Here is a 27519-nt window from a genome sequence, read left to right on the forward strand (position 1 = left end):
ACCGATTAACGGGTGGCGATTCTTCAAAACATTACTAGTTACTACTTATTACATATAACTTCGTTAACCGCAACCGAAAAAAACTATGCCTCTTACGATTATACTACTACTTCTACTATAGTTAAAACACCTATACGTTTTCTTTCCTTTTTTTTGTTTTCATTATACTCGGTTTAGAACTCTTGGGTGTTGAAATCCGGTCTTGACGGATAGTACTCCAGGCCATGAAGACCGGGCATTTTTTGGCAAATTTTCATCACTATAAGCTGGAAGAAGCCAATATCTTGGTACTGTGACTACTGTCCCAAACACTTGAAATTTTCACCAAATTTTTAGCTAAAGCAAACAAAATGAATAAAACTAACAAAACATTGAAAAGAAATGTTTTGACTATTGACCAAATATGTGAGAAATAAGATTCAATAATGTCATATTAACCTGTTCAAAGTTCCTCTTCCTCATTAATACATTGATTATGATTTTTCACCAGACTAAATCCGTTGATCGCTTGCCACCCAAGTGAATTTGCTGCAACGCTAGTGAATTGTCTAGAAATTTCCTTGAACTAAAGTGGATCCTCGAGTATTATCCGAAAATGTATCTCTGCCTTCAGAAACTGAAATATTACATAAGGTGTAACACTTATTCTCTTAATTAGGTACCAAGTAAACTTATGATCATTTCAATTTATTCACCTATATATGCCTGGTAGACTTCAATTCTTTTGTATCATTGTATATATAAGTATAATATAACACTCGTTAATTTTATCTTGACAACCACTTAACAGATGGATTACATAGACTGGTTATCAGATCAGTAATACTAAAAAATTGGCCCTTATATATAGAAAAACCATTTATCAACGATAATTGCGATAACAATACACAAAACAAAGTTATCGTAGTATTAAACAAATACAAAACTTATTAGAACCATTTTTGAAATTTCACACATTTTTTATCAGGATTCAGTAAGTATTTCTATGTGTTTTCTTAAGGTCATGTACTTCTAGGCTAGGGAGTTTACTACCAATGCAAGGTAACTCGACAAGTTTGCTTGAGTGGCAAGCGAATTTGGCAAGTTCGTCTCCATAGAGTTTGGTGAAAAACTATAAACTACGGGTTAGCTTTGGTATAAAAATATAGAGTTCGCTTGTCGTCCAAGTGAACTTGTCGGGTTGCCTCGCACAGTAGCACACTAGTGAACTCCAAAAAAGACCCTCAAAATTTGCATGAGGTCATTTGCAGGCCGTAGCAAACTCCTTAGAAGCACGGGAACTTTCAAAAGATCGTCTATACGTACTTGAGATGAATCATGAACCACCTAATAATAAAGAAAACTCTCATTTAACATGAAAAGCTAATGCATTAATGCGTGTCATCTGTACCCTTTAATAACATGCAATGCGTGTCATTAAAGGCGTTTTTTCTAATAATGATTGTCTTCAAGGTATATATATATATATAGTCTCGTCACCCCTATTATCTGTTGATAAGATTAACCGGTTATTTGACGACCATAAGTAGTAACATAAGCGTTACACATACAACTGAACAGAACACCGGCCCAGAAACAAAATATATATCACAATCAGCATCTAAGCTTAATAACAATCAGAAACCAACACAGAAAAGTAACCGTACCATCTTAAATATTAAGAACACAAGATACAGTTTTTCATAATACTTAGAAACTAGCTAGCTAGGCCACACGCATCAAACACACATCTTCCTCAGAAGCAGCCTCCAAACGATGGTAATCAATGCCAAAGCAAGAACACGGTTTACAATAGAATGATATCTCCTCCGGACACATTTTCCAAAATGAAGGCGTCTTCCGTGAGTAAATTATAGTCATAACACTAGCCATCGCTTCTGGCCAGAAATGGATATCCATATCAATCCAAAAGAGCGGAAGCCGGTCTCCAATAGGGGCGTACCCGTTCATACAATATCTAGGCTTCCTCGTGGGGTCATAGCCGGCAATGAGAGAGCTGGCATTTGTCCACATGCTGAAAAATAAAATAATAATAATAATAATAATAATAATAATAATATAAAACTTTTTATAGAGAAAAAAGAGCTTACTAGTTACAACCATCTGGCAGATGATAGTGCAAGTAAGTGCAAAAAAACCTAATTTTTTGCTGAACCCTTGACAAAGCTGACAGAGAATCAGTGGTGTTCATGATATCAACAGCTTCCTTAAGCAACAGATACAAATGATACGGAACACGATCAGGTTTTGTCTCCGGATAATAAGAACCAAAATTGAATGGCCCACGAATACAGCCAGAGTAGACCACGGGCATGTCAAGTAATGTCTAAACAAATCAGACCACAAAAATTAGAATTCGTTTAGCTTCGATCAGAAAACAAAGTCTGTAAATGCTGACTACTAGCTGAATCAAATATCATAAGACCAAAAGGTATCAAAGACATAGTTTTCTATTGATTCTTTTTAAATAAATATATATACCACAATATACCAGTTTGAAATACTCCTCTACTGACATCTTTTCTGAAGAGGGTGTGTACGTGCCACGCCACGCCACGCCACACCATCTCTGTTGTTGAGGGTTGAGCACACACCACCATATCATGTGTTTCCTGGCAAACAAATTCAGAATCTGTTAGCTAGGTTTGATCATGAGACAACAACAATTATTATTTACTAGTAACATGCAGAGTAGAGAGTACCTGTTTCTTATCATCATCATCATTATGATGATCCGCCGCCGCCTCTAGATTCTGATAATCAAGACCAAAGCTGCAGGTACACATTTTAAGATAGAATGATATGACATTCTCAGTCCAGTGCATATACGTCTCACGAGCAGGCGTCTTTCGTGAGTGGATGATATTTATAATTTTTTTAACCGTATCCGTTGAAAGAGAAAAGCCCTCATCATTAGTAGTAAGTTTCGTCATGTCCTTTAACTCACCATTGAACTTGATGATCACCTAGCACAATGGCATAATAATAGTAATAACTCATTTATGAAGAAAGCATAATAATATTTGTTTTAAATAACAAATTATTAGCAAATAATAATAATGATGCTTACAACACTGATCAGTAATTAATACATATATAACATAAGTTAGCAAATCACAAATATTATAAGTTATATGAAATTAATCAATTGCATGCAGTTGAATATATATGAAATAAGTAGTTAATAATAATTACCTTTTCTTCTTGTTGTGATCACCCATGGATTGCTGATCGAACATCAAACCCTAAACCTTGATAAAACCCTACACTATATATATATTCATCTTGTTTCTTTTATTTATTTATTTATTTCTATTGTTATTCTATAACCGGGCCCACTAGTTTTAATTTTCTCTATCTGGTCAAACATGCTAGCCAGCCCAATTAACTAGGTAGCAAAACCGGTCGCGTTGTTTAAGATTGTTCACGAGCTGAACCGAACCAAACTGAGTAAGGGTTTGCTCATGCTTGGCTTTTGGTTTCTAGGCTACCGGGTTTTTAGCAAAAAAAAAAACCCTAACCTATGTAAGCAGTTTTGGATATGTAGAACACTAGAACCGTATAATATTTGAACAACTAATTAAGAGTTATAGGTTATATGAGAAAAGATGGAATACAATAATACCTTAACGTACAACAGGTACACGAATACCTTATATTCACGAAATCAATCGATGAAATCACATTCCAACATCTCGGAATCGTCAATACATATCCAATTAATCACTGCTTCACCCAAAAAACAGTTTTGGATCGTTAATCGATCAAGTCTTTACTTTTTTTTCATGAAAACCGTTTTGAGTGTTTTAGAATTTTTTGCCTTTGAGCGGTTTTGTTTTTGCCTTTGAGCGTCTTGCGTACTTAGGGCATGTTTGGGATTGAGTTTGAAAAATGATTATTGGCTTATTGGCATTTTCAAAAAGCCAATAAGTTTAAATGTGTTTGGCAATCATAAAAAAACTTTCTTATTTTAGTTTTTTGGAAAAGCTAAAAAGCAGTTTTTCAAAAGTCCTAAATCCTAGTTTTTCAAAATGGTTTTTTGAATAACCATAAGCATTTTTCAAACCCAATCCCAAACATGCTCTTATCGTACGTTAAGCAATTATTGTACAGTAGCATCACCCTAGGTTATATAATGTGGACTTAAGATCATGGGTTTGAGTTTGAGGACCAATGGCTTTTTAAAAAACCAATAAGCATAATAATTGAGAAACGATGTTTACATAGGGTTTCATTTTCTTTCTTATCTTGCTTTGCTTCTTTCGTAAGCGATCATGGGGAAGAAGAAGACTTGTGCGATCGCCATGGAGAAGAAGAAGAAGAAGAAGAAGAAGAAGAAGAAGAAGAAGAAGAAGAAGAAGAAGAAGAAGAAGAAGAAGAAGAAGAAGAAGAAGAAGAAGAAGAGACTACGAAGGTCTCGTGTCGTATGGTTCGCCGGCACGAAGATACGGTAATAATTAACTACTACTTATTATTATTATTATTTCATATATTCAAATATGCATGCATGCTTGCGATTAACTGATTGTGATTTGCTAATTAATTTGTGTTATATATTAATAATGTTGATCCATCAGTAAGAGTAAGAAGAACACATCTTCTGATTCAACATCTAATAGAAGGCAGATTGTAAGAATACTATATATACACATTAAATGTCATTGTTTTAATTTTTAATTATCTATTATTATTATTATAACTAATTGATTTTATTTTACTTGAAGCCGGTGTTCGTTGGTGAGATAAAGGACATGAAGAAACTTAGTAGCAACAATGAGGTTTTTTATCTTACATGGGACAAGATCATGGATGTTGTAAATATCATCCGCTCACGACAGACGCCTACTCTCGAGATATATTGGTGTTGGGATGAGTATGTCGTATCGTTCTATCTTAAAATGTGTACCTGCTTCGGTGTCGATTATCAGCATCTAGAGGCCGCACCCACTCCTTTTCCGCAACAGGTACCTACTCATTCACTCACTCTAGTATACTGCAAATGAAGACATTGTTACTTGACCCTAACCGGATTCTAATTTATTTGATTATTGTTTAGGAAAAGCCGCCTACTCAACCCTCTATGTCAGACGAAGAGTCTTTAAAACAGGTGCTGTTGTTTTTCACTAATCACATAATAATAAATGATTTGATTTTGTTAAAAGGAAACAAAGAAATTATGTTTTTGATAAAACCTTTAGGTGCCTAATAGGCTTATTATAGATTGCTAGCTTGTATTGTGTTGTATGAATCTTAATTTCACATGAAGCATACAGTCTTTTGATATTTGAATCAGGTTTTGTATTTAGTTAGTGACTAAAGGGCTGTTTGGTTCATTCAGATCTGTATAAGCCTAAGCCTCTGTTCCATTCAGCAACATGTCTGAGTCTGAATGATTCAGACCCAATTTTAACTATTCAGATGATCAACTGTCTGGAACCAAACAGTCTAAAGTCTAAATGAAGCAGATGTTTCCATGTGAATGGTTCCATTCAGATGTAAACAAACAACCCCTAGTTTGACTGATCAAAGCTATATATAACTGATTCTAATTCATCTGATTGTATAGGAAAAGCATACACAGTCTACTCAACCTCCTACAAAACAGATGTCAGATGAGGAGCTTTATCTAAAGGTAAGGGACTACTTTTTCGCAACCATACACTGCATATATACTGGACGTGGTTTAATATTCTGATATATCTGCTCCCATTGTTTAGGAAATAAACGAGCCCATTAGTAGCTACAGGTGGCTCGTTATCGGGCCATTCGAATTCAGTTATTACTCTTTTGGGACTAGACCTGATCGTATTCCATATCATTTGTATATGTTAGTTAAGGAAGCAGTTGATATCATGAACACCACTAATGATCTGATAGATTTGGAAATTGTTGAGAGCAAAATTTGTTTCTTCTGTCACTACTTGCACTCTCATCTGCCAACTGACTGGAAATAGTAAGCCTTTTCTTTTTTCTTTTTTCTGAAAAATTATTATTATTATTATTTTATTTTACTTTTTGCAGTTGCCGGGACAATGCCAGCTCCCTTATTGCCGACGGCTATGAGTCCACACAATTCTCTAAGGACTTATATGTTCCTATCAAAGACCTGGATGAGGCGGATGCGCTTGATGAAGTAAATGGTCTGCTCATGCTACGAGATATGGCTAATATTATGAGTATTATTCACTCACGGAAGACGCCTACATTTTGGAATATCTGTTGGTTTGAGATAATGTTCTATTGTAAGCTATGTTCCTGCATTGGCATTGATTACCATCGTTTAGAAGCCGCTTCTGAGGATGACGTGTGTTTGATGAATGTGGGGTACTAAAACTTGTCAGTTTTATGAAAAAGCAAGCTAGTATTCTGTGTTGTTTTTTGAGGATTGTTAAGCTCAAATTGCTGATTGTGATACATTATGATGTTCCTGGATTCTGCTAAGGCTGTATGTGGAATGTGAATGATCTAATATTACTTATGAATGCTCTTATTAGATAGTGTAATGTGAATGATATAATACACATACATCTAAAATAAAAAAGTGTTTATTCGTTTTGTTTTAAAACGCAAGATCACGTGCCACTACCCGAGAGCCACGTGTGCATTCTATACTGAATGGTGTTGATCTCGAGTGGTTAGAACTATACAAGTGGGTGAGCCCGTGCTTTGCGGTGGGTACAATGAAACTAATACCAAAATAATTAACGAAATAAACTAAAGTTCAAGTTTATGGCTTTATACATACAAGATTAAAAAAATTATGAACCAATGTTAATACTAGGTGTATAACTTTAAATAGTTCACAATTTTTTTAATTTACAAGAGCTTACAAATTATAACAATAACAAAAAAAGGTGGAAAAGGTTTAAAACTTGAAGTAACCCATACATTCTCTCGTCCGTGTGCATTCGTCCAAACAAACACAACTATAAAACAAGCCAAAAGGGATCCGTGTAATGTAGCATTTGTCGCAAATAGATCGCATGTGCAATATCAAGTTTTAAGTTTTGAACAATTTGTAAGGCCCGTATCGGAAACTAATTTAAATTGAAAAAGGTATTCTTTTGACAAAGTGGATAACACAATAAATTTGAATTACATGAAAGACAATATCTCAACAAAAAATTGACACGTAACTATCCGATAAGAGCTGCTTGAGGCTCAAATTTGTAATGGCTTCATAAACCAATTGCTAGTCTGCGGGCTTTCTTTGAAAACTTTCAACCGGGTGTAAAGAGACAATATCCAAGCCCAAGCTTGTACAGTTTTACTACACTAGCATGTCTAACACAAGTGAAATAATTTCAATTTTGCCATCAAATGACAGCATGTGTTGGTAAAAGAATATGGCTTAACAAAATATACAGTAAATAAACATCCTAGCTTAATGTAGTTATCATAAATCGTCCATCAAGATTTTACAAGGACTACCTAATATATAGTAATTAATCACAAGTAGTGAGTCATACTCATATATATTGAGTATTGTTATTACTCACTCATGGATTAGCTAGCACAACAATATAGATTAGCTAACATGAATAAAGATTTTGCACGAGATAGATAGCAAGTTATCTAAATCATGTTTGTTGCATAACATAACACCATAAGATAGTTAACTGATAGGGTAAACAAGCTAAAATTCCAAAGGGTACAATGGTAACTATCCCACAAAGTAGCAAGTCATACATAATTGATTAACAAAATGCTTCCAGGACAAAAATTCCGAAGTTTTTGTAACATAGCAACAAACTATGAACTTGGTTTATATTTCCTATGTCGTGATTCTGCAATGATCAAACTTCTTTTCGGCTACTTTGTTAATTTTGTCTTTGTTTCTATCATCCAAAATTCCGAAGTTTTTGTAACAGAGCAACAAGCTATGAACTTGGGTTTATATTTCCTTTGCCGTGATTCTGCAATGATCAAACTTCTTTTCGGCTACTTTGTTAATTTTGTCTTTGTTTCTATCATCCAAAATTCCAAAGTTTTTGTAACATAACAACAAGCTATAAACTGGGGTTTATACTCCCTTTGTCGTGATTCTGCAATGATCAAACTTCTTTTCGACTACTTTGTTAATTTTGTCTTTGTTTCTATCATCCAAGAATGTTACTCGAGCATTCCTACGATAGAAAGTTAATGATACCAAGTGGACAAAACAAGATTGAAATAAAAAAATTTAAAAAATAATAATGATATATTGACCTGTTATAACGTTGACTTTTTCCATAGATTATACGGATTTCTGTGTATTGTAATTTATCAAAGGCTTTCTCTAGACTCTTGTAGGCTTGTGTATAACCAACATTCAACAATTTAAAAAAAACATATAGATATAGAATTTTAAACGATAAAAGTGGCTTTTTATAAACTTGCTTCTTCTGCCAGCAAGGCATTGACATCTTTGTCATTGGGCACGTGTGTAAAAACCCTTGGAAATCTACTATGTATCGTCTTTCCACGAATTTATCTATATGCTTAGACATCCTGTTAAAAAGTGGTTATCACTATCACTAGGTCTTGTATATCAAAATAACCATTATCAACCAACATATTTAATTTATAAATAATTAGCTTACGTACCCAGGGTATTTCTCAGTTTCGATACGGTTTCCATCAATATAATGTTTAGCTTTCTTTTTAATCTAAGTAAGGGATAAATAACATTGACATCAGATAAAACACGAGTTGATCAAATAAGAGCATTCAAAACAGGCCAGGAAGCGAGCGGACCTTTTTAACCGATTCTTGCGTGTTCATTTTCACTAGTGCACTCGTATAAATACCATCTGTTTTATGTATGAAATTTACTTGTTCAACATCACCAAACTCACTAAAATACGTTTTCCTGTAAGAAGAAGATTCAAAAAGCCATGAAGGTAAGGCAACACTTTTATAAATATGAAACAAACACGAACAGTTAACAAGTTAACGGCGCTTAGAAAACTTACAATGAATCATTGGTTGAAAAGTATTCAATATTGTTGACAATTGCAGAATATTTCCACTGCAACAACACATAGACTTACAACGTAACCATGACAGACCCATATATTCGAAAAATGGTTCTAAAGGTTGGCTAGGATCCCGAACCCTATGTCGTACTTATAACTAGCATTTATATTGTAGATGTCAACCCATTGAAAATGCATGTTCATTTAAGAACTCGTATGGAAAACGTTAGGGAATTCAGGAATTTGTGTGGGCCAACAGTGATTTCTTTACGTCCATTGATATACCGAGCATAAGCTCACATAATCTCGAGGGTCCAGAAGCAGAATGTCACATCCATCTTAACTTCTAGGTAACCAATGGATGCCTCTTTTTAAAAGATGATCAAAGCTCATAATATTATATGGTAATATGGGATAATCATTTTTAAAATCTAGTTCGTTGCTAAAGAATCTTGGTAGTTGGAAGGTATAAAAACCCAATTGGCTGAAATCATGTCTTGCGTGCGAATGAGATTCACGCGAATGAGATTGATCCAAAGGTTTTTTTTTATTTAGGTTTATATACAAAGCTATCATGTTTAATCTTCACGAATTAAAGGGTTTAACGATAGGATTGATTCATTTACCCCTACTGTACTTATTGAGTTGTTTTCCTTTATTTGCCATTTTGACCACTCATATTCCGATACTAGCCACCATTTCTCAAAAATACCCAAAATGACCATCCAAAAACCGTCGCCCGAACGTTTTATACCTGCCATCTACTAGATTAGTAATCCATTATCAAGCAGCATGTCCATAGGCCTGGCCATTCTACAGAAAAATCGACAGGTTAAAACACGAAGTTAAACCATTGTTTTGCCACATGAATAAAAAGAACAGCCAGTCGACGTGTTAGTTATGACACCTGGCTGTTTTTATCGCCCAATAAAACCATGCCATGTCGTAGGGATGACAATGGGTTGGGTTTGGGGCGGTTTAGGTAATCCCAAACCCACACCCGATTATAAAACCTTGTCCCAAACCCGTCCTAATACCCACCGAGTTTCTATCAGGTAATTACCCGTAGGGTATCGGGTAAACCTGTGGGTTTCAGGTATACCCATTAATTTATTAAAAATACCTGTCCGGCATACTGGCTCAAAACCCATCAAGTATCTATAAGATTTTGACAAGATATAATTGATTAATCACTTTGGGTAACTACTAATCAATTAGACTACAAATGATTGTCGTTAAAACAAAAATTACAACAAATAATTAAAAAGTAAATAATGCCTAAGCAAAATTGATGACAATACGGGTCAACAAACAACATTCAGTTTCAAAATTTCTTTATACATAATTTACTCCTCATTTTTATAAGTCTCATCTTTATGGTTTTTTATAGGTTATGAATAACTATGTATATGAAGAGTACTCTCACAAAAAGATATTATAATACATTTATTGTTTCAAAAAACGTGTTGTTCTGGACACGCAAACCGGCGCATGCTAGACTGTCGATAATACATTTAATAAAATGAGTACATTGTTTGTGTTATAAGCTGGAGAAAAAATATATATTTTTTCACAACTCGACCAAAAATCATTTACTATCTAGTTAAACACCAAAAGTTAATACTTTGAATTGATATGAAGTGTCGAAACACGAGATGAATCTGACCTGATCCATGACGATGTTTCCACGGATTTCGAGATGAACGAACCACGTCTTGATCTTCTTCTCCGGCTGGTTGGGATCTGCAATGACTTTTTGAGGGTGTGGAGGTGACCGCTAAGAAATCTCCAGGATCTCTTGTTCACAGACACAAAAATATGGTGGTGGCTCTTATTGAGAATGACCAACCCCTAATAAGGAGGTGGAGACCTCCTTATATAGGGAGCCTCATGGCCACCATCATGGTACCCTAATGGGCCTAGCCCAATTAGGGTTACCTCCACAAAACCCCCTCAGCCCAATAACATTGTATTAGTCCATATAATAAAATAAGCCAAACATAATAAATTTAGGGTCGTAAAACCGGGTTTAGTACCATACCCCTACACCGCCCATTTTCAAACGAAAACCAGCCGATCCGACCATTTATAATAAAATCCGACTGTTTTTTTAAAAAAAAAAATAACAGAACAAAACGACCAAATTAATTAAAGAAGGAAGATTTAGTTGTATACTTGTATATAAAGATTTGAAAGGTATGAAGGCTACCTGCAACGTGAAGTGATGATTTTTGCTGGAAAATATGAACTAAAAAACTAATAAGATATGTAGAGGATGGTACAAGTTAAAGGTTTGAAGCATGGTTAAATATATGCTTTATGGTTGTTGAGGTTTGAAAGCGATGGAGCATTGAGCAAGTGAAGACTTTATGGTAATTGGTATTTGTCGTTGAGGCTTGTATTTATATTGAACAAAAGATTTAATTAAAATAAAGAGGTATATAACAAGTTCTGTTGTCACCTGTCACCTCTTTTTGGAAAACAAAGTTTTGGTTATTTAGCGTCGATAAGTTATTGTGTACGACTCTGCTGAACACTATCAGAAACATAATGGTTTTGGGGGCAAGAGACTCAAATGTATCAAAGGCAAAAGTAATAAAGACATGATGATTCTCCTCATTCTCGACACATGTTTTCTCATACTTAACGACTTTTTCTGATTCCACTTTTAACACAGCTTGTCTAACAACAAACCTTGTGTCCCTGAATCCGATATACTCACTAAAGTCTATACAACCGTATTCCCCCCGACTAATCAAAATCCTATTTTCAAAAGCTGAGAATAGGAGTGGCAATCTCGTAATATAACTGATATATAAGGGTAGTGAGTGAAGATAATGACAGACAAAAATATGGTCAAAGGAGTTTGAAAACAAACAGAGAAAATTTTCTGCCTCACTCCACTTTTATCTTTTTCTGTACTATCTCTGTTTCTTAAAAAAGGTTCCTTTTTGAGTGCTTCTTTTATATTTCATGGAAACATCAAACGATTTATAATGAAGTGGCAGGTAAGCGGACAACAAGCTGCGCCGCAACCACCTTTTGGATAGAAAACCCAATCCGACTAAAAAATATATGCATTTTAACTGCGTTTGAACCCCCCATATTCGAGTGAATTTTTTTGAGACGGAAGGTAAAGTGTTATATATATGGTTGCTTGGCTTATTTTGTAGTTTACTTAGTGTTTTACTAGGCATACAAACACCACAAATTATTTATAAAAGTTGCTTGAAAATCAACCACCTGTCTCATTAATATTTATACAAAATTATATGATTTTTATAACTATATTTAATATATTTATTAAGTATTAAAATAAACTTAAACAAACAAGTAAAACTTTTTAAAAGTCACCTTAAACTTATACCACTTTTAACTTGTGCTTGCCACTTATTACTTACCAGTTTGATACAAAGCTATTTTAACAAAGAGAAAGAAAGACAAATAAGGTTCAAAATGTTAACTGATTACTATTTTAATTTTTAACCAAGTCTATGACACCGGTTTTAAGATGGAGCGAAATGTCTCATGATAACAGTAAAAGTCATAGTACCGATAAGAGAAGGCCGAGTTTCTCTATTTTTTCGTTTTTAACAAACTCACCCACCTAAATTACGCATGTTCCATGCGGGAGTTACAACTCCCGACCACTAACAGCTCATGTTGAAACACATGTGGTTTTTAGTGCAGGATCCTTTAATCTTCCGAAACCCGAAAACAGGAAACATGACTTTATAAATAAGCTTTCATGGTTGTCGGTCAGTAAAAGGATTGTGCCTTTGCAGAGTGCTTCCGGGTCATCAGAGTGTGGGACTCGCCCACAGTTTCACTTTCTTGTCAACACTTGACGAAGCTAATATAGTCACACGTTTGTCACCTGTGAGAATATATAGAACTCGGTTAGAACACATGGCGGTTATTTTCAAAACAAAGCCAAAGGTTATAAACTTATAATACTAACCTACAGGTATAGGCTTAGGTGCCCACGCGATGTCTGTGATATCGCCTGCAACCATGTACACATAACATTCAAACGAAAGTTAGTCAACGCCAAAAGAAGTAACTAAATATAATAATTAGAAGGGAACTGAAAATACCGTCATGTGCTTTATCAGCTGTATCTAATACTTCCCCGGTTTCAACAGATAGCCATTGTAGTAACGGGCCATGGGTTACAGCCAAAATCTTTCCATCGGGTGATACACTGAGGCGATCATAGTGCAATGTAGTGCCATTTGAATCATGAAGGGGAATGGGAAACACCTTCAAAGTCTTTGGGTCCTCATCAAGATGATACCGAACTTCAATAATAACAATTCAGACATGTTAGAAGAGAAGTTGCACAATAATAACAATTTTGACATATTACTAAAAACTCGGTCATTATAAAAAGCTAAATCATGTTGTAATCTGATCTAAAATAAACAGAGGTAACGGTTATTTAAAAACATAAATACTCTTAGAAAAATTTATGAGATAATATACACATACCATTAATGTTCCACATTCTTATCGAGCCATCCTTTGAAGCAGTAATGATCCTTTCCGAGTTGGGTGTAAACGACAGCCATGTAACAGCACTCTGCACATTTCCCAAATCAAAAAAATCAAGGCCAGCAAAGAAACTACAGCACATGAAAAACCTTCCAAATAAACTTGTGTGTGTGTGAGTGAGAGAGAGAGAGAGACTGGATGACCTTATGGCCTTTCAGCTGCATAACTTTCGTAACCTCTTTAACTGAACTATCCTTCGAATACACTATCTCCCAGACCTGTTTAGAAAAGGTAATCAATACAATATTAGACATGTCATTAACAATGCACACACTAAGATGCAGTCTTGTATTAAGTTAAGGTCCAATAAACACTTCAAAAATATGCACAAAAACTAAAAAAGAAATATCTAGATGGAAAACCGAAAATATATATAGACCAAAATTATACTTTCCAAATAAAGACTTTTTAAGTCAAGAATCTTAAGTAAAAGAAATACAAATCAAATTACAAAAATGCGACAGTTTATATGCATGGCATGATGGCAAAGGAAGGTACATGTTTCAGAATGATTTGAAAAAGATGCACATTAGAAATCAGAATCTTAAGACTAAAAGTAAAGCCTTTCCAAGAGGAAACTATATGCATAATTCCACAAGCAAACTTATAACACATTATCTAAAAAATAAATTAAGTCATTCAAACATGTCACCTTGACATCAGCAGTGAAAGCGGCTGCAGCAATAAACCGACCATTTGGAGATACGGTAGCCATATTGTTCTTGAGCTGATTTGTGTCAACAAATTCCAACATCTTTCCAGACTTTCCATGCCACAACTTAATATCAGTTCCTATGAGGAATTACAAATAAAGAGTTCAATAACAGATGTTACTGTTTCACTTGAGGGAAAATAACATGACAACTAAGGTTAAAAAGGAGAGAATATACCCTCTGAACTTGATGCAATTATGGTACTTCCATCAGCAGCACCATAGGTAGCTTTAGTTCCAGATAAAGTGAGAATATACTTTTTCTCATGAACATTATGTTGCTCCCACTTAAGTTCAGGCTTAAAATGCTGCCTGCTCTCACCACCTTTTGGATTATCTTCTCCATACATGTATAGATTAGCTCCGGTGAGACTTTGAGAAGCCACAACAACTGAAGACGCATCATCAACAAAGGCAACTGCAGTTGGATGACCTCCAGCTGGCAGGTTGATTCTCATAAACCTACATCAAGACAGCATAGTTATATGAACTTACATAATAAGTGAAAACTTATATAAGATGCGTGGAATGAAAAGGAGTATGAACTCTTACTTGAAGCTTTTGCTTGAAGCGTCATCCAGCTTGAATACCCTAACTACACCATCATCACAAGCTGCAAACGCAAGCAACAAGAGGTCAACTCTACCATATATCATATAGTTTCTTCTATAACATACTAAACAGGTAACTTAGAACATTTAATGCATTGACTAAGGTGAAAATTTTGTCATGATTCTTGGGAGCTAAACTATAAAATTCTAATAATAATAACTACACTTACCAGTAGCCAAACTATGTCCATCGGATGAGAAGCATAGGCCATTGACGGAGTCCCCGTGACCTTTTAGAGTATTTAAGTCTAATGGGTGATGGCGCTTGTTCAAATCCTACAACCACAGCCAGTAGCGATATTAGCTGGCAAATAGGAAATAAACAAATAATCTTGCAAAGTTGTCTAGACATGCATAAATATACAACAAACAACATTATTAACAGCATCTGTGATTTGGATGTGCTTGCTAGCAAAAAGATAGATAGAAACATCACACATGAACCATAAACGTATGGTTGACAATGTAACTCAGCATTATAACCTTATCTCAGCAGGTTACCTTCTATGAAATATCAAAGTAGTACATATAATATAACTCAACATCTGGTCAACTTACCCTTCTACACAAATACATTAACTTATTTCAGAACTCTATATCCTTGTATATTTTCTCAAATCTATTTACATGTAAGTCTATTGAGAAACGGTACAGCATGCAACTCTAGCATTAGGTCTTAGCAAAACAAGGTTGTTGCCAATTGCAGTTTATAACAAATTTGTAGAAATTAAACAGTTACAATTTCAGAAACCAATAGAAAATCAATCGGTTTTGTAGCTTGTTGGGAAAGCTATAAATGATTTCCGTTTGCATCAGTTATTAAAAGAATTTCTATAAACCCCACTACCCCAGAAATGTATCCGCATTAATTGCACCGTAATAGCAAACGTGTGGATTTTTTACCATAAAGCTTAAAGTTGATAAAATATTCAATTACAATGTATGCATATGCTGGCTCCTTCAAATCGCCTATCATAGTTTACAATACGTGATATCAAACTAACATTTAGATCAGTAGTTTAATATTTCAACAGATGTTTGCAAAAAAAAGATTTGGTTTCACTAAAAGCATCAGCAGCACACTGGACAAACCGGGCGGCCACCTAAGCAACAGCGGCGGCCTCTCCCTCCTTTTCTCTCTCCTTCCTCTCCTCATAGCCTCGTCCGCCTCACGTCCGTTCTACTGGACTTCCTTCACTCTATCTCTTCTCTCTCGCTCACCAGTCACCTCCCTCCTCCCCCTGGCGACCACCTCATCCTGATTGACAATTCAACCCTAGCGTTGCGGATGCTCTAATGATTCTTTCGAGAATGAATAGAATCATCCTTCTCTATTATAAAGTATTATGCTCTCTTACAATATGTGTACAAATTACAAAACCTTAGCCGAGAACAGAAGTTGTACACTTTTGACTTTGAGATCAGATTTATATTTCATAAATTCAGTACAATATGAGCTAGCGTCTACCACCATGAACAACCTACAACTCTCCTACTCATCTTTCTAGTAAATTCAACTAAAAACAGATCTAGGTATCTACTGAAAAGAAAATAACAAACCCTACCAATGTATCAGATCAAGCAATAAAAATAAATTGCATTCCCTCTCTTCTATCTTAACTTTTACAATTGCATGTCTGTATAATTGAACAAAAAATCTCACGTAACAAAAAATCGTGCATGAACACTAGAAATTAAACTTGAATCGACTATATACTCATCCCTTATTCAGCCTGAACATTCCCTTTACGATCATATTTCTCAGATTAGGTCAGATTTGATGAATTAATTAATATTCAACTTCAAATAACATGATTCATTCATCTAAAATACATTAATCAGTTAAATATCCATCCATTACAATATTTTCAGTATACACATTCAGTTTATAATCATATTTCTCAAATTATATCAAACTTGAACAATTTCATATTCCACTTCAAATAACATGATTCGTTCATCTCACACTCATAAACGGACTATATACTCATCCATCACGATAAATCTGACATGCACATTCAGCTTATAATCATATTTCTCAAATTAGGTCCAATTTGATGAATATTTTCAAATTAATTCAACTTCAAATAACATGATTCATTCATCTCAAATTCAAATAAAACAATAAACACAGCTGCATGTATGTATAATTGAACAAAAAATTGTCTGTAAATCATTCAATTTATGATCATATATCTCAAATTGGGTCAGATTTCAACAAATAATTTCGAAATCAACTTCAAATAACACGATTCATTCATATATCAAATTCATAAATCGATTATACATTCATACATCACAATAAATTCAGCATGCACATTCAGCTAATGATCATACATCTCAAATTAGGTCAGATTTCAACAAATAATTTCAAATTCACCTTCAAATAACACAATTCAATCATCTCATATTCACATAACCTAACAAACACGCATCCAAAGGTTAATTAAATCATTATTATTATTATTATACCTTATCAGCATGTGAATGATGATGATGAGTTTTAGCCTGAGACTTCTTCGTCTGCTGATTAGTCTTCAAACTCTTCTGATTCGACGGATTTGCGACTGCGACCGAAACGACTTCCGATTTGCGTTTGCGAAAGTAACCGCCAAACGCGATAAAAGCGATCAGAGCTCCGATTATGATAGATGCAGCTACGGCGATTGATATAATCGGTTCCATTTGGATTTGAATTGTGTTTTAAGATCAAGTGATGTGAAGAGTTTGAAGCTTAATTTAATTAGGGCTGAAAGATGAATATGAAGATTATGATGTGTGCTGCTGGTTACTGTTAGAACGGAAGTGAGTCCGAGTACGGTTTGGTTTGGTTTGGTTTGGTTTGGGTTGGCAACAATATTAATGGGGATTGTAACCGTTATCCGACTCGCGGATATGACCTGGTAGTATTGGGTTTCTATCTAGAACCGGAACTGGATTCATCTTTACCTGATCAAAACCGAACTGACCTTACCTGAAATATGAAAAAAAAAACGGTTAAATGTCTAACTATACCCCGACACAGGTTTCTGCCCGACCCGGTTATGACTTTTGTAGACCATACCCGAAACCGGTTCCTGGAAATACCAAGTTTGTGCACCTCTATGGTGACCGGGACGAAAAAACGTAACTTAAAACAAAACGGATCGGTTGGTGTTATGCCTTTGTAAGGTTTTGCGCGTTAAGAAACGAAAAAATGGAAGCAAACTGAGTTTATGTATATATTTTTAAGTAATTTATAAAAGTTAATAAATGTGTAACCCAACTGTTATATAGCTCAAATGTAAATAATCAATTAGTTTGATATCATGATATGTGATTTAGGCCAAAATTCTCGTTATTTTGAGCCAAGATTCTTTTTCGGCACAATATTTTGAAGTTCTGATGGTAAAACCGAAAAAACGGTCTTCAAAGTTTCAAAACCAAAGTTTTGGTTTTTGGTTTGAATTTAGCATAAACCAATTCAAACCGAACCACGTACTCTCCTACCCTTCAAAAATATTAAAATGTTTGATATATTAATTATTTTCTATAAACACAACACTAAATTAAAGTTTTGATGATAATAAATATGCACTTGATGTGTATTCAACTATTCATGAATTACAAAGCACATGTTTGCTTTCACGTATGATGTTTTGGTTAATTTTGTTGAAGTGTTAAGGTAGCAGAAAAACTTTAACTTAATGAAAATATTTGAAACATAAAATATATAAGAATGGTATTCCCGTATGAAAGGGTATGTAATATATGTAACTATGAAGATTGATAGTGTCGGGTCCATTAGAATCAAGAGATATGAAGATCTTGTAACGTAGTTTGGTGTAGACGAAGAACAAACGAACTATTATGACCGACGACTGGAAGTTTTAGGAAATGAATTGAGCTTTTAAGTTCTAAACCCTTTTAAAGTACAATAAAAATGTTTGATATCAAATAATATAAAAATTATTGGCTATAAATATTAAATTGAAGTTTAAGTGATAATAAATATGCACTTGATGTGTATTCATGAGTTATGAAAATGGGTTGGCTTTTACGCATGATGTTTTGATTAGTTTTGTTAAGCGAAGCTTTAAAGTTAACTTAAACTAAGTGACGCAACGCTCAGATTGGTGTGAAGGTTGCAGACGAAAATAAAGAAACTTTGTGGTAACCGGTATATCTATATGAGTATAGGTATGGATCGGATCTCTTAAAACTTAAGAACGGGAAGAGATATGAACCAAATAAAATCTTCTTATTGATTATGATAAACCATAACATTAAATAGGAAGAGTGACTAATACGGTTTCAACCAAGATTAAAAAGAATGTAATCAAATTTAAGTATTAAACGTGTCACATAAGATACTAGATAAGGCTTGCACCCTGAAGAGGTAGGTCCCAGCAGAGCCCAGTTGGACCCGTAAGACTCACCTTGAAGATGGACGTTTGCGCAAGGACCAACTGGTTCCGCAGGACCCACCATGCTCAGAGATGAAGACCTTACGCGCAGTACGCCAGCTGTTCACGCAGGGAAAGCCTCCCAATGGTGAAGTACCCCGCCTGTCCCCGCAGCTGCGGATACAAGCCATCAGGGAAGGCTACCCGCACTAATAGCAAGGCTACACGCACAAGGCACTAAATAATTCAGTGTCACCTGAAGGAATGAGCAAGGCGGGAATACTCCCGCCCAAATGAGTCAGTCCGTATGCTTCTGGAAGATCTTTTGTACTATACCTGCCAAGGTATGGACAAAATAGACAAGATCTGACCAAAGCAGCCCATGAACCAATCACAGGGTGACAGCTCACCGACAAACAGTACGAGGAGCATGCCCTAGTACTGTTTGTCACTATTAGCCGCTGCCTACTCACCAACCCTTATCGTGGCACGCACATAGCCTGCAGTTGGTGGAAAAGGAATAGTACACAGCTGGCCTGGTCACTATCAGCCGCTGCCTACCCACCAACCAGCATGGCACGTGCGTAGCCCGTAGTTGGTAGAACAGGAATATTATACAGCTGGCTGTACCTGCTTGGAAACCTACCTTCGGCTATAAATACTCCAACACCTTGGAACGGTAGGATCATCTGGTATTTTACCTTCACTAGCTATTTCTCTCAATATACACATATTCAGAGCAATCTAGTCTGATTCTCACGCCGGAGGGTGGTCACAAGGAGGAACCCCCCCCCCCTTCTCAGTGACGAGCTCACGGTGTCTGTTTTGTAGGTCATCTGAAGAACATCTTGCCGGACCTAACCCTCGTGGGAAACATTACTTAACCCCCAGATTATCCGTAATCTGCCCGGGGTCGATTAGTGTTTCTTCACACCCCGCTACAAGATTTGAATTAATCCTTATAACGAAGAGGCTTATGTATCACCCTCTTGCTATTCGATGGTCCAGGATTAGTGTGTTGTGCACTAGATGTGCGGAAGTATTAAGGCGATACCTATCCCTATCGGTAGAAACCATATACCTCTTACTCAGAACCATTAATACGAAAACCTTTTTTTGCTATTATATACATTTATTATTTTACTTAAATACTACATCTAAAATTTGAAAGACAACTCACACAATCTATAAATCAACTTCCAAACCACATATAAAATGCTTTGAAATAAAAAAGATGTCATGTAACAAACAAAAAGTAAGACGGTAAACAATTACTACAACTCATCATCTTGTAATACAATGTAAAAACTACATGTAATAAAATTACAAACTTAAAAACATGTTGTGTCACTTTAACCGTTTTAGATCGAGATACAAGCTTGCAAAATCTATAATATGTTGTTTCGTTTACAACAATCAATCGCATCATCATACATTTCTTCAATCCCATACTTGAATTGGAATCCAATGTCTGCGAGTTTTTGTGACGACACTCTAGGGAATGTCATTTTTTCAGTATCCTCCGGCTTCAAAAAACTATAAAAAAAACTTGGTTAGCGAAATTTTTATTTGTTTAAGGACAGTTTTTAAGAAATCACAAATTCACAATACTCAAACTTACTCAATATTTGGTATTTCATATTCCGGATATTTGGTTGATAGTAGTTTGTATAATTCCTCAATTGGTACTTCAGTTTTCGAACAAATGTATCTCCCTTTCGCATTCGGATGCTCGAAAAGATGAGTGTGTGCGCTAGCTACATCGTCGACATGCACAAAAGGTGCTCTCGCTAGCATCGCATACAAGTGAGTATCACCTGAAGTTCATTTTAAATCTTATTATATAGTGAGTAGTGACTTTAGAATTGTTGTGTGTATATATAAGCATAGAATACCTCTAAAATATATTGAATGCCTTCTAAATAGTTTAAACAGATAATATACTAAGAGTTGTTACGTATATGAATATAAAACCAGTGGCGAAGCTTGGACATACACGTCAAGGGGTCGGACTCAATATGTATAAAAAAAATTCATAGACTAGAGGGGGGCGGGCTCAAAATTTCGGTCGGAAACGGGTGAATTTATACCATGTGTGAAATTTTTCGGCTGAAAAAGGATAAATTTACACTACCGAGCGAAAAAAAGGAGGCCGGGCTCAAAATTTCGATCGGAAACGGGTAAATTTTTACTATGTATAAAAATTTTCGGGCAATAAGTGGATAAATTTACACTACCGAGCAAAAAACCGAGGGGGCCGGGCTCAAAATTTCAGTCGAAAACGGGTAAATTTATACTGTGTATAAAAAATTTCGGATGAAAAATGATAACTTTACACTATCGAGCGAAAAAACGGAGGGGGCCGGGGCCACCCCTGGCCCCAACTAAAGCTACGCCCCTGTATAAAACCGTCAATGCTAGAATCCGAATAATCATACAAGTTCAATATATTAGTTAAGTTTATATGATTGTTTATCTTTGCAAATCTAGTCAAGATTAATATTAACTTCGAGCTCGGGCTTGTTTACTAAACGAGTTCAACTTAAGGCTCTAGTTCAGCCTAAGCACGTTTAATTATATGCGATTTTTTCAAAAACTTTTAAGAAATGAAAGTAACAACATTAATACCAATAACTCACCAAAGATCATAGCCATTACGTTGCGTACAGATTTTGGGCATTGAGGGCCCAGAAACGGACCATGAACAAACGTTGGATTGATCGTCACGACATCTAATCCTTCTTTCTCACCAAACTCAAGGACCGCTTTCTCCGTCAGTGTCTTTGAAATATGATACCAAGCTCCAAGTTCCATATGAGAGTTGATATAATCAATGTCGCTCCAAGATTCCTCACCTACAACTTCAGTATGTTTTTTCCCGTTAAACATAACTGCGGATATACTAGACGTGTACACAACTTTCTTCACTGTCTTTGAATCAACACATGCTTGTAAAATAGCCAAAGCACCCTTTACCGATTTTTCAGTGAACATTTCCACCGTTTCGTTGCTCTCTATTGTAGGATGGGCAACATGAAAGACACCGATGCAACCTTTGATTGATGCCTCAAAGGTTTCCGGTTTGTTCATATCGGCTTCAAAAAAGTTAAGATTGTCTGTTGCTCGAGGCAAATTTGTGAGATAGCTTACATCTTTCTTTGAGCCTAACAATCAAATCATCAGGTTCACATGTTCCATTGTACTTGTTAGAATATGAAAAAGAATGAACTCATGTTACAAAGACATTATATTAGCATAACTTTCTAGTAAGGTATATTTAAGGTTATGACTATGGGACAAACTCATGTTAAAAAAAAAAAGAAGGTAGATTAGTTTTTATTAATTCCAACTATCGTCTTTTGGTCGCTCTCGGTCCCAACTAACGAATTGGTTGCTGATGGTCCCAACTTTTAAAGTTTTTGTTCCCAACGGTCCTCGACTAACAAAATTCTAACGTCGTTAGTTGCAGGTCGCCAGGAAACGTTTTTTTCCCGTAAACTCAACATTTTTTGTTTGGAACATCTTTGTAACTTTGTATAGGACCTTTAGGAACCTTTTTCTAGTAAAAGCCTCAATTATTGAGGTCGCCGGAACCCTAGAACCATCTTCGGAAACAGTTGGTGGTGCTCAAGTGGTGTTGGTTAGTTGGTGGTGAGTCAATTGGTGGTGGTGGCGGTGTTCAGATGGTGTTTTTTGGAAAAAAAATATGACTTTTCTGACCTAAATGTTTTTCCGGCAACCTGCAACTAACGGTGTGAAGATTCCGTTAGTCGCGAATCGTTGGGAACAAATATGGTAAAAGTTGGGACCGTCAGCAGCCAATTCGTTAGTTGGGACCGACATTGACTAAAAGAATATGGTTGGGACTAATAAAAACCAATATACCAAAAAAACTCAAATTTTATATATAAAAATCCAACAAATTCTGATGACCAAGGGCCAGCGGACCGTATTAACCAGCAACAATTAAACAATTATCATGGGACATATTACATTATTGTTGTTTCATCAATTGACTCAAATAAGTTAATTTGTAAATCAACACATTAATCCCAACTAGAATGATCATAATTCATAACATACCATTCTTTGTACAAAAATTAAAATATCCATAGAACCAAATAGACAACTTTGCTAACTAGATAAACACATGTACCTGGATGAGATCTAACAGTAGTATTCACATAATATCCATCTTCAAGCAACCTTTTGATCAACCATGATGCTACAAACCCGGTGCCTCCGGTTACACAAACTGGTCCTTTCTCCATCTCTTCTCGGTTATTTCGGTTTTGCTTTCAAAGATGAAAATATATCTTTAGAAATGATGAGTTGGTCAGGAGTTAGGACTATGTGTGAAGCTAGTGATTCAAGATTTGGTTACATATAATGCCATTTATGAGGCTAGGCAACAAACACAAGTTTGACAAGTTATTCAAAGTAGATTTAAGGGAGAAAAGTCAACTTCAATTTTTGTATTCAATAGTGGCGGTAATATAATATTATTTAATAGAGTGAATTGCGGTTTTCGTCCCGGTGTTTTGTTTAAATATGCGGTTTTAGTCCAATAGTTTCAAATTTGCGATTTCGTCCATGTGGTTTCATTTTACTTGCAATTAAACCCGAATTTATTAACCCCGTTAAGTCTGGTTGTTAAAACCATCAGCGTACCCCTCACGTGAGGGGCATTTTGTCCTTTTTCTTCTCAAATAAACCTCAGTCGTAATTCGCAAGCCTCCCTCACGTGAGGGGCATAGGTGTATTGGAGGGGGGTTGGACAAAACTGCCCCTCACGTGAAGGGTATGCTGATGGGTTTAACGATCAGACTTAACAGGGTTAATGAATTCGGGTTTAATTGCAAGTGACATGAAACCACAATGACGAAAATCACAAATTTTAAACACTAAAACTGTAGATTTGGACAAATCACATAAACGAAAACCGTATTTTACTCTATTTAATAATTTGAAACAGTGATAAGTGATGCATATTTTTATCTTTTAAAAATGGATATTTTGTAACCGATTTGATATTTTTCTTTAAATAATCCATATGTTAAAAAATATACATGGATATTGCTTGATTTAATTCAAATATTTTAAGTTCTACTTATGAATCTTATAAAACTAATGTTAAAGCATATATATAAGTTCAATACGTATAATCAAAATGCTTCGATTTAGTTGTATGATTTTGTTCTAATTCTTTACTCTTGTGTCGTTAACGAAAGTCGATTAATTGACAAATAGGCTTAGAGTTGGTATAAACATTAATTAAAAAAAAGATATAGTATCATACAATCTTTATGATACGAATCTGTTTGTTAATCAAATGGTCCAAGAAAATAAGAAAAAACCCAGACTAAAAATCATAGATTTTTTAAAAAGACTTTGATTATTCAAATCATCATTTTTTACACGTGGAGGGGATCATAGATCCACTGCTCCTTTATTCTAGGAACACTTATATCAAATTAACAAAACATTAAAATTAAAATTAATAATTAAACATATGCAGGCTTTACTCTTCTACAATATATTGTTACGTTTGCAACAATTAATTGCGTCATCGAACATTTCTTCAAGCCCGTAGTTGAATTGGAATCCGGTGCTCAATAGTTTTTTCGAAGAAACTCCAGGAAACTTCTTATTCTTGTCATCTTTAAACGAGCTTTAAAAACAACAAGCCCAACATATGGTGTCAACAAATATGAAATAAACATGATTAACATAAACGACAGTATTAAAATTTAAAGCTTACTCGATATTTGGCATTTTGTACTCCGGATATCTTGATGATAACAAGTTGTATAATTCAATTAGTGTGACTCCTGCTTTTGTGCAAATATACCTTCCTTCAGCATATGGGTACTCAAGAAGATGAATGTGTGCCCTTGCCACATCATCAACATGCACAAAATCTACTTTTATAAGCATATCATACTTGGTAGTGTCACCTACAATTTTCATGCATATTAAAAACCATAATATTCAATATACGGAAAAACTCCTTTTGACATTTTGACTTATCAAATAAACCTTTTGTCCGTTTGAACGGGATTTTCCCAAAATGTCCACCCCAAATCCAGTCACAGCGTACTTAATAATCATCACCTGACGAGATTTTCAACCAATAAGATGTTGTCGCGCGTCAAAATAATCTAAGCGGAAGCCCAACAAATCTTGGTGGATGTAAAAAAAAACCTACCATTGGAAGATGAAGAGAATCATGACAGGGCGCCTAAAAATCCCATCGGCTCAACGGTTTTTTTTTTTCAAAAAACAGGCGTCGCAACAAGATATTGATATGTAATGTGACTTGGTTGGTTGAAGAATCTATTTGGGTGATTATTAAGTAGGCGTGTCGACTTGATATGGGTGGACATATTGGAAAAAAAAACCCTATTCAAATGGACAAAATTGTTATTTTGACAAGTCAAATGGACATTTTAGTCATTTTCCCATCAAAATATTATAAAAACCCTTTTGTATAACTTTAAAACGAAAAGATATACTAGTAACTCACCAAAGATCATAGCCATTGAAACATAAACAGAGCCCGGGCAACGTGGTCCGAGAAACGGACCATTGATAAAGGTTGGAAGGACAGTCACAACATCCAGTCCATTATTCTCACCAAAATTTAGAATCGCTTTCTCAGTCAATGTTTTTGAAACAAAATACGGGGCCCCAAATTCCTTTAAATAAGTATGGATATAATCAATGTCGCTCCAAGACTCTTCGTCTAAAACCTCGGTGTATTTTTTCCCGTTAAATATAACTGTTGATCCGCTAGATGTATACACAACTTTCTTTACCGTGTTTGAATCAACACATGCTTGTAAAATACCCAGACTACCTTTGATTGCCCTTTCGGTTTGCACTTCTTCCGGCTCTTTGCCCTCAAAATCAATCGGATGTGCAACATGAAAGACGCCAATGCATCCTTTGATTGGTGCATCAAAGGATTTGGGTTTGCTTAAATCCGCTTCGAAAATCTTAAGCCTCTCATGTGCTCCCGGTAGGTTGGTGAGATAGCTTACATCTTTCTTTAAGCCTGCCATTCATATTTTTAAATATATATATATATATATATATATATTTTTAAAACTTCTGAAATGATCTGATACCTATATATATATATATATATATATACTCAACTTATGCATTTTAGTTGCGCCCATCCTATTCATGGCGTAGTCGGCTTTTGGGGAACATGTTCAGCTAGATATTTTGACGTTGAACCCCCAGAATGGTTTACACTAAACCCTTAGAAACCGTGATAACGAAATTAACCCACGTTTCAATTAAAAATAATTTAACTTTTCTTATTTTTATTATGTGACTTTGATAACAACCACTTAACCATACTAGACAGAAAAACACGAATGTTAGTAATGGACAATTAGTTGTCTGGCCCTCCAAAATTTCCGAACCCATAGGAAAAAATATATTGGCTACAAATTAAAAATTTTTAAGGGAAAATAAATAAAAACCTGAATTAGATCTGATAGTAGTATTAACATAGTATCCTTCTTCAAGCAACCTCTTAATCATCCATGACGCTAAAAACCCCGTTCCTCCGGTTACACAAACACTTCCTTTCTCCATCTCTGCGTGCTTTGCTCGGTTTGGTTTGGTTTGGTTTGATTCGGTTATTAAAAAACTTTATATGAATGATGAGATGGTGATGTAGCAGCTATAATGTAAAACACGTTTCACTAACTTTCTTGATCATGTGATCAAAAGCGGTACACGTAGTGGCTATGTCGTTTTTTTATTTGGTTATATGTATATTTTCACTTAATATTGAGGGAACAAAAAAAAGTAATTGATAGCTATAGTGTCACTTAATATTTGAGGCAGGGCCGGCCCTGATAATTCACATACCCCAGCCCTTTAAGCCTTAAAGAACTAAATAATGTATACTATTTTTTTAAAAGACGATTAAAGTTATAGTAGTAAACATAACAATTAGCAAAATAGTGAGCTTATAAAAGTTTCGGTATTTTAAATACATATAATATCAGTATTTTTTTAAAAATTTCGTGCCCCAGAAAAACGTGTACCCTGTCCAGGCACCCACATTGCCCACCCTCAAGGCCTCCCCTGATTGGGGGGTCAAAATAAAGTAATTGATAGCCACAAGCTCAGGAGTATTTATGCTTGTCTAACATGTTTGAACATTTTTGGATAGTATAATTGTTTAATGCATTTTATAGGTTTTCAATTCATGCCATTTGAAATGTTTTTGTTTTCTTTTACCTTTTCTTATCACTTAACCGGATATCAAAATTAAA

The 27519-nt window shown here is 35.1% G+C and overlaps 3 protein-coding genes across 4 annotated transcripts; all 3 read right to left on the reverse strand.

Moving 5' to 3' along the window:
- Positions 1–12550: 12550 nt before the first annotated feature.
- Positions 12551–17604, reverse strand: LOC143621162 (uncharacterized). The gene is made up of 10 exons (XM_077092674.1): positions 17307–17604; positions 15005–15110; positions 14776–14836; positions 14402–14685; positions 14164–14303; positions 13655–13729; positions 13449–13539; positions 13055–13258; positions 12919–12963; positions 12551–12834 (listed from the first exon to the last, which is right to left on the reverse strand). The coding sequence occupies exons 1-10, from the start codon at positions 17517–17519 to the stop codon at positions 12758–12760; spliced, it is 1296 nt and encodes a 431-aa protein (XP_076948789.1). The 5' UTR covers positions 17520–17604; the 3' UTR covers positions 12551–12757.
- A 2784-nt stretch (positions 17605–20388) lies between these two features.
- Positions 20389–23660, reverse strand: LOC143621056 (vestitone reductase-like). Of its 2 annotated transcripts, none has more exons than XM_077092590.1 (4): positions 23376–23660; positions 21919–22383; positions 20841–21036; positions 20389–20755 (listed from the first exon to the last, which is right to left on the reverse strand). In XM_077092590.1, exons 1-4 carry the CDS (start codon positions 23488–23490, stop codon positions 20608–20610), a joined length of 924 nt encoding a protein of 307 aa, XP_076948705.1. In that variant the 5' UTR covers positions 23491–23660; the 3' UTR covers positions 20389–20607. The 2 variants fall into 2 exon arrangements, with proteins under 2 accessions (XP_076948705.1, XP_076948704.1); XM_077092589.1 differs by having other exon boundaries at positions 20392–20755; positions 21859–22383; positions 23376–23658.
- Positions 23661–24589: 929 nt separating this feature from the next.
- LOC143621058 (vestitone reductase-like) lies at positions 24590–26855 on the reverse strand. The gene is made up of 4 exons (XM_077092591.1): positions 26716–26855; positions 25746–26276; positions 24981–25176; positions 24590–24890 (listed from the first exon to the last, which is right to left on the reverse strand). The coding sequence occupies exons 1-4, from the start codon at positions 26828–26830 to the stop codon at positions 24749–24751; spliced, it is 984 nt and encodes a 327-aa protein (XP_076948706.1). The 5' UTR covers positions 26831–26855; the 3' UTR covers positions 24590–24748.
- Positions 26856–27519: the final 664 nt, after the last annotated feature.

Source organism: Bidens hawaiensis, unplaced genomic scaffold, assembly GCF_021521415.1.
Source record: "Bidens hawaiensis isolate Kalapana, Puna unplaced genomic scaffold, B.hawaiensis_p1.1 tig00002772_1, whole genome shotgun sequence".
NCBI lineage: Eukaryota > Viridiplantae > Streptophyta > Magnoliopsida > Asterales > Asteraceae > Bidens > Bidens hawaiensis.